The sequence below is a fragment of the Oryx dammah genome, unplaced genomic scaffold (assembly GCF_014754425.2).
Source record: "Oryx dammah isolate SB20612 unplaced genomic scaffold, SCBI_Odam_1.1 HiC_scaffold_28, whole genome shotgun sequence".
NCBI classification, from domain to species: Eukaryota; Metazoa; Chordata; class Mammalia; order Artiodactyla; family Bovidae; genus Oryx; species Oryx dammah.
Genome location: NW_024070212.1, coordinates 10,247,969 through 10,256,652, shown reverse-complemented (window position 1 = coordinate 10,256,652; position 8,684 = coordinate 10,247,969). Strand labels below are relative to the sequence as shown.

Genomic DNA, 8,684 nt, shown 5'->3' with positions numbered 1-8,684 from the left:
ATAGAGCTTATTGTATTTTGGAGTTTACATAAGACTTACAAAAACATATTTTATTTATATGTGATAGAGGAATCAACGACCTTATGAGGGTATTTTTTCCTATCTTACTTGTTTAGGTCTATCAACTCAATTTCAGGGAAGTCTTTAGACAAGTTTGTTTGTTGAGGGTAATGAACAAAGGCTTGTGGACTCTATACTTCCCTTTGTCTCTCGTAGCTCATGGTGATGATGTCATTTCAATAGATGGCACATACGTCCTTCGAGAAGAGCGTGCAATCCTATAGGACAAATCTCAGATCTAGTCCTTAAAGAGACAGCATTAAAGAGAGCTCTCCTGGGCAGTTTACCCTCAAAGTCAGAGAATTTTCCACACACAGTTGGGTATGGAGGGTGATAGATAAATATGGTGTCAGTCATAGTCTGTTGAACTGACTTGGCTTTCCTGAGTCTCTCTTGTAATTCCTATTTGGGGAGAAAGTAGAAAACTTAACTGATGTAAATACAACTTTTTGTGTTGCGTCCTTCACAACCTCCAGTCACCTCTTCCTAAGAAAAGGGCCAAATCTCTATTGGCTTAATGTCCCCAAAGTTGTCATCTCAAATGCTGAGGTTAAAATCTTATGAACATATCTCCTTTTAAGATAGAGATGAGAGTTTAATAATTGTGTGCTCGTCTGTTTTTATTTTAGAGAAATATAAGGAATAAAACCTTATTCTGGCGAGGTATGACTGACAGTACACATCTATCTATAATTTACTAAATCAAAGTGTACCTTTCAAACAAAGCATATCCAGTGAGACCTTTGCTTCTCTTCCCCATAAGATGTAATAATCATAAGATTCTTAAGGACACTCCTCATATAAAGATGAAACCAGCTCTTCTTTCAAAGCCAGATTGTCATGAATGAAATTTTCAGAATATTTTTCTGTGTGACCAGTTGTTTCTCTATAGAATTTATACTCTTGTCAGAACTCATATCTGGAGGGAAACCAGAAAAATGACTTATATACTATAGGAGAAGAGAAATCTTTTATTTATTTATTTTTTTAGCTACAGATATTTTTGTAGCATTTTAAATATCTAATCTCATAACTAATTTCATTTAATCTTCATAAAGACTCTGTGAGGTAGCATTTTTTTCGTTTCTATTTTATAAATGAAGAAACCAAAGTTCAAGAAATATTTAACTTCTTGAAAGTCACTCAATAATAAAGGGGTAGAGGATTAAGAGGTACAAACTATTAGATAAAATAAGCTATAAGGATATGTTGTACAACATGAGAAACTTAGCAAATACTTTATAATAGCTATAAATGGAATATGAGCTTCCCAGGTGGCTCAGTGGGTAAAGAACTTGCCTGCAGTGCAGGAGACACCAGAGATATGGGTTCAGTTCCTGGGTTGGGAAGAACCCCTGGAGGAGGGCACAGCAATCCAGTCCAGTATTCTTGCCTGGAGAATCCCATGGATAGAGAAGCCTGGCAGGCTAGAGTCCATAGGTCTCAAAGAGTCAGGCATGACCGAAGTGACACAGCATAAATAACCTTTCAAAATTGTAAGTCACCATATTGTACACTTGTAATTAATATTATACATGATCTATACTTCAACTAAAATAAGTGGGGCAGGGTGCTGAATCTTTGAAATAAAGTTAGTGCTCCTTCCATGACACTACTTCTCACATGGAAGTAACCTAAACCAGGGCCTGAAGAATAATAGTCAAGGCTGATTTCCCCACAGCATTTTCTCTTTCTGGCAAGTAGGCCCCAGACCATTTCTCATTCTCTTGAACTAAAGATAAAAGTGTTACAACCTAGCAGTCAAGCCAGCTCTCTTTTCTCTGGCCATAAGGATCACTGGTGCTCAAAAAAAAATCATTTCCCACATTTTTCTGCCACTTCTTCCTGTCTCCACTCCAACTGTCTCCCTCTATTAAAAACCCTTCAGTATCTCCCTGGTTTTTCTAGGTTGGGAGCTTCCACCCAGCTGGACTCAGTACCTACTTGCCTGTGCCTCCCTTCTAAGTGAATCCCAAGAGCTGAAGGACAGTCAATGAACACAGTGTCCTAGCAAGGTAGACATAACCCCCAGTTTCTTAGGCCCTTCTTCCAAAGACAAGCTTTTTTTCTAGCTGATTAGGGTCAAGTCTAGATGATGAATGCATAGAGAAATGAAGAAAGATGTCTGTATTCTCCTTGAGCATTTCTGCCAGGGTTTTCCTGCTTTCTCCTGAGGAAGACTGGGCATGTTAGACAAGAAAACCGACTCAATGTCTTCCTCAGGGTACAGCCTCACTAACACTTACTGTCTGGGCTGCCAGGTCTTGGGACAAGACTGAAAATAGGACATGGAAATAGGAAGGACTGGAAGCTCATCAGAAAACTGACATGGTTCATGATGTAGGTCACCTCTGGCCTTTTTCCTTTATTTTTAATTTTTTTGGCCATGCTACGAGGAATGTGGGATCTTGTGGGACCAGAGATGGAACCTGTGCAGCCTGCAGTGGAAGTCCAGAGTATTAACCACTGGACCACCAGAGAAGTCCCTTGACCTTGTCCATTTAAAAAGGAACCTGCTGAAAACCTCCCAGTGGAAGTCAGTGGAGCAGGTCTGGTAGTTAGCTATGATCTGAAGTGCTTGTTCATGACTCAACCACCCTGAGAATTCGTCACTGCAAGAGACTTGGAGATTTTGATCATTATGCCATTTTACACTCTTTTTTTCCCCATCAGTCATATATTTGTTTAACTTGTATCTTTAAGTCATCATTGGTTAAATTTATGGGTTGTAAGGAATATTCATATTGAAATATAGCACATAAATAAGAACTATAAAAATGATCGCTCAAAATTCACCTGATACTTTATCTTTAAAAACAAAAAATAACATCTGTGAAAATTTTAAATTTACAAAAGAGCCAAATTATAAAATTTTATAACAAATACTATACATACCATATTTTTGCCATGCCATATTTGTCATAATTGTTTCCTATCTCTTTTTTTTAAGATGGTAACATTTATGAATATAATCTGAAACTCCCTTCACTCTTTCCCCTTCCTTACTTCTTGCTTCTGCAGAGGTAACCACACTGAGAATGTGTGTATTTTTCCTTTGCATGTTTATGTATTGTACCTGTCTGCACTAATTAATTATAAACATATGGTATTATTTTAAATTTATGTATTTTTGAAATTTATCCATACTGATTGACAAAAAGATTCTAATGTTATAAATATTCTTCAGCACAGCACATCAAGATGTCATTAGCACTTAATTAAGCCCTTGGAAGGTAAACACAGTTGGCTCTTCATGTCTACGGGTTCTATCCATGGATTCAACTAACTGCAGTTCAATCATATTTATGAAAAAAAGTTCCAGAAAGTTCCAAAAAAGCAAACCTTGAATTCACCATGGTTATTCACCATGCATCAACTATTTGCATAGAATTTACATTGCATTAGGCATTGTAAGTAATCTGGAGATGATTCATAGTGTACAGGAGGGTGTGTGTCTATTATATGCAAATACTGAACCATTTTATACACAGAAATTGAGCATCCATGAATTTTAATATGGGGGATATCCCCCACAGATACTGATGGAGGACTGTACTTAGAATCTAGCAATAATAGTTTTATATTTTTTAAATTGGGTGTGTGTTTAGTCTCTAAACACAGGGATCAGACATACAAATAAAAATCATCAAAGATATTTTCATATATTTCTGATATAGCAAAAAGTAGTTCAACTTTGAACTTCATTTTAATATGTTTATTTCTATCCCCAAATGAAATGAGGTACACAAATGTCACTTTGAATCTGTCCACAAATTGTGTTCTTGCTTTCATAGTTAAAATTAATTCAATAATGTGAAGCACTTATTAAATGTGGGTGAGCCAAATTTGTCTTTTTAGATATGTGGCATGAATATTAGTAAAGGCTTTAATAAAATTAACTTGAAGTGTAACTTTAATTGTAATATATTGATCTAAAGTAACATATTTTATGAAAAATGACTTATTTATTTTGTTATATAAACATACTATGAAAGATAATTTTAAAAATTCTTGATTTTATATGTAATTGTGAATATAGTTTGAGAGTTAAAGAAGAGTAGGAGAAATCAAGACTGATTTAAACCAACCTAAAATTATACAAAAAAGACAAGGATTTTAAAATTCTTTAATTTCCATCACACCATTTATGACTCATATAATATTATTGTCCAACTACCTGCCTTGCTCTTAATCACCCAGCTGAGACCAAAAAATCCCGAAGCCCAAATCGACAACACACATACTCATGAACTAAATGATTGTTTATTGTTTTAAAAACTGAGTTTTGAGGTGGTTGGTTGCACAGCTTAATTAGGTAGAAATAAACTGTCACAACTAATACAATGTCTTTTGTTGTTTGCAACCAAGAGCCTTAGATAATTTCCTTTAGTTCTTCTCATCAGCCTGGAAACACCTAAATTAGTTCATTCTGATGAACTGGCTTGTTCTCAGTGTCTAAGCACTATTCTTTGCCCTTTCAAGATGGGCTCAGTTAATCCACCCCCAAAGACACTCTCTTTGAGCTTATTTTCCAGTTGATGTCCAGATTCCAGGTGGAGGCCGTTATCTTAACACCCATAATCTAGGAGCTCCTTTACAGACAACTTGGCAGCTTCATCATCAAGATCACAAGGGGGAGATCCCCACGACCCTGAAGCTCACAGCCACCTCAATCAGTAAATATCCGTTTCTCCATGGTGATACCCCAGTCTCTAAACAATGCAGGAGGCCTGGGTTCACTCTCTGGGTTGGGAAGATCCCACTCCAGTCCACTGGGGTCACAAAAGAGTTGGACATGTGTCTGAAGTGACTGACACTTTCACACTTTTAGGAGGGCGTAGAGCCTCTTTTTCTTGTGGGAAGACATGAACTGCACAGCTCAGCAGGAAACAGAACAGTTAAAAGAGAAAGAAAAGACTCTACAACTGAAACAATAGACCAAAAAGTAAACAAATTTGTTTCTAAATTATATCCTGCTTCAGTTAATATTTACCATCTACAGCTTCACCTTCTGTTGCCAGAGCAAAGGCAGTGCCTCTAAAAGCACAATATAAGAAGCCAAAGAGTGGGCATCTCTCCATTGGCCTGACCACTGCTCTTCCTCCCACCACTCCTGAAGACCCAAGGAGCACAGAATGGAGACGCTTCTTCTGGGTGTCCTGCTCCTCGCCTTTCTCCCAGGGGGCATGACACAGAAAGGTAGGTCCTAAGTTTCGTCTGGATGAAGTTTTCTCCAAGTCTCAGGGGGACTGAAGTATAGCACGCTTTGTTGCTGTTGCTGTTGTTTTGAGGAACAGGTGAATGAAGGATGGTATAAGTCCTTTTGCAGTATTGCAAATCACCTTAAAACATAGCAGCTTAAAACAACAAACATTTATTGGTCTCATACTTTCTGCAGGTTAAGAATCAGGGAATAGCTCATCTGGATGATTCTGACTCTAGGTTTCTCATGAGTTGCAGTCAGTCAAGCAGAGACATCCTCTCATCTGAAGACTTGACTTGGGGAGGGTCTGCTTCCTAGCTCACTCACATGGTTATCGTCAGGATTCAGCCCTTATGGGCTGTTGGGTTGAGGGTCTCAGTTCTTCACTGGCAGTTGGCTTGAGGCTGCCCTTAGTTCCTTGCCACCTGGACCTTTCTATTAGGCAGCCTATAACATAGCAACTAGCTTCTCCAACAGTGAGAAATCGAACAGAGAGAAAGTGCGCAGCACAAAATGGTAGTCTTTCTTAAAAAAACTAAAAATAGAACTACCATATGATCCAGCAATCCCATTCCTGGGCATATATCCAGAGAAAACTATAATTAGAAAAGATCCATGCACCCCAATGTTTATTGCAGTGCTGTTTACAATAGCCAAGATATCAAAGCAATCTAAATGTCCTAGGAACCTAGATGAATGGATAAAGAAGATGTGGTATATATACATATACATAGTACAATGGACCATTACTCAGCCATTAAAAAAATGAAATAATCCTGTTTGCAGCAACATGGATGAGCCTAGAGATTGTCATACTGAGTGAAGTAAGTCAGACAGAGAAAGAGAAATATCATATGAAGTTTCTTATATACATAATCTAAAAAGAAATGATACAAATTAACTTATTTACAAAACAGAAAGACTCATAGACATAGAAAACAAACTCATGGTTACTAAAGGGGAAATGAGTTGGGGGAGGGATAAATAGGAGTTTGGGATTAACATGTAGACACTATTATATATAAAATAAATAATCAACAAGGACATACCATATAGGACAGGGAACTCTATTCAATATTGTATAATAACCTATATAGGAAAAATGTCTAAAAAAGAATGGTATGTATATGTATACATATACATACATATATATGTGTATATATGTATATACATACACTTAGCTGTATACCTGAAACTATATACCTGTATAACACAACATTGTAAATCAACTATACTCCAATATAAAATAAAAATTAAATTTAAAAGATTTAAAAAGAAATAAAATTTGGAAGCAGCTTGAAAGAAGCACAGTCTTTTCATAATCTAATCTTCTGTCACTTGTCTTGGTTCTGCTGTATTCTATTCATTAGTAGCAAGTTAGCCTACAATCAAGGAGAGGAGAACTATTTCAGACATATTTTTAAAACCACCCCAGATGCTTATGACTCAGGATATGCCTGGCACAAGGAAGCCCCAGGACTAGAGAAAGAATAGCTGGCTATGCTTATTACATGGGAACACCATTACCTCTCACCTGAGAGAACAAGAATGGCTATGCAAACCTTTTATTAGAAAAAGAGGATATTACAGGGGTTAGGGTGGTCATTCTCTGATCCTTCTCAATCTTTTAGTCTGGGCCACATGAGGAGAAATACAAAACTTTAGAACAATCTTGGACTTTACTTAGAGAACCAGTTTCTCCCAAACTGAGTTGCTGCTTTTGTGAAATTGCTGAAGTCTAATCCTCAGTTTCTTCACCTATGAAATGTGTATAAGAATGACATCAAACTAGCAAAGAGTTGTTTATGATGATTGAGTGAGATAAGTTTAAGGGAAAAATTTATGATGCAGAAGTGCTACCAAAAAAGCTTGGTTTTTATTAGCAGTTAAAGAGCATTAATGTTCTGGCACCCTTTTTTCCCCTCCCTTTCTGTTATATCCATTAAGCACAACCCCGTCTTCTCAAGTTCGAGACACTTCTCTATTGTATCACTATCAGTGAAAAGTTATTCACAACACCACTCTCTGGCTAACTATGCTATTTTACTCCAGGTCTGTATACTGACAAGGTCAGACATCACGCATCGGGTGATATTTAGATCACTGACATCTCAGAAGATGATCAGCATTGGGAGAGGACAGGATGCTACAAACTTTAACGTTTACACTCCAGGAGCCAGCTGTTTCATTTTCTGTGGCTGGAGTTTGTGTTCTACTTAGATGAAACCTGCAAAGCAGATGACAGTGGGGGTTGCTAGAGGACACCTTTAATTCTCCTTTCTATCAGAACAACTGTATCAAAACCTGCCTTTTAACACATTTTGCTTATGCAAATAATGCACTTATAGGCACCTCGTGAATGCTGAATGTACTCTATCAAGAAGCAGTCCATGATCTGCAGTGAGAGCAAATCAAACAAGAGAACTGAAGACTTTTTGTCATACTGCTTTGTTTTTTTCTCCTCCACAGACTTGAGAGGGAAGGTGTTCATTTTCCCTGAAGAATCAGACACTGCCTACGTGACCCTGATTCCCAGGGTGAGGAAGCCGCTGAGGAGTTTCACTCTGTGCCTGAAAGCCTTCACAGACCTCACTCGCCCCTACAGCCTCTTCTCCTACAACACCAAGTCTAGAGACAATGAGCTGCTTCTCTTTGTCCGCAAAGTGGGAGAGTACGAGCTGTACATCGGGAACACTAAGGTCACTTTCAAGGTCCCCCAACCCCCTTATGGCCCGGTCCATCTCTGTGTCAGCTGGGAGTCTGTCTCTGGGATTGCTGAACTCTGGGTGAACAGTAGGCCCGTGGGGAGGAAGGGCTTGAGGAGAGGGTACACTTTGCGAGAAGATGCAAAAATCATCTTGGGTCAGGAGCAGGATTCATTTGGGGGAAACTTTGATGCCAAACAATCCTTTGTTGGGGAGATCTGGGATGTGTCCTTATGGGATCATGTGGTCTCCTTAAGGAACTTGTGCTCCACCTGTTACACCAGCAACATCTTGAACTGGAAGGCCCTGATTTATCAAGCTAAGGGCTATGTGGTGGTGAAGCCCAAGTTGCAGGCTTAAGCCTCACTCCCTTCAGACATGACTTGTGTTTGATAATAATCATCCACATAGTCTCTTTGAAATTAAATACATTGATTTCAATTTTTCTGGCTCTGTTAAGATGGTGTAAACTACATTAAAGACACAAGGGTCAGGTAGACCTTTAGTATAGTCTCTGTTGTTGCAAACATTACAACATTTTCTTCAGTGTCAAGCTATAGGAACTCCAGGGAACACACGGCTTTCAGTATGCGTGTCAATATTCTAGAGCCCTGGACAGTTCTGAGAGGCCTCACCGAGGTTCTGAGTGCAAAAAGTTCATCAGTCTATAAAAATTATGTGACCACTGGGAGGGGCCTGTTAGGAATGGGTTGCTC

At 38.3% G+C, this 8,684-nt stretch overlaps 1 protein-coding gene across 1 annotated transcript; it reads left to right on the top strand.

Annotated features, from left to right (window-relative positions):
- The first annotated feature begins 5,150 nt into the window (after positions 1-5,150).
- LOC120855610 (mucosal pentraxin) lies at positions 5,151-8,478 on the top strand. The gene is made up of 2 exons (XM_040230153.1): positions 5,151-5,259; positions 7,733-8,478. Exons 1-2 carry the CDS (start codon positions 5,196-5,198, stop codon positions 8,326-8,328), a joined length of 660 nt encoding a protein of 219 aa, XP_040086087.1. The 5' UTR covers positions 5,151-5,195; the 3' UTR covers positions 8,329-8,478.
- Positions 8,479-8,684: the final 206 nt, after the last annotated feature.

Coding starts and splice junctions, on each gene's coding strand:
- LOC120855610 (XM_040230153.1), top strand. CDS start 5,196: ATGGAGACGCTTCTTCTGGGTGTCCTGCTCCTCGCCTTTCTCCCAGGG. Junction 5,260..7,732: donor AGGGGGCATGACACAGAAAG/GTAGGTCCTAAG, acceptor TCTCCTCCACAG/ACTTGAGAGGGAAGGTGTTC.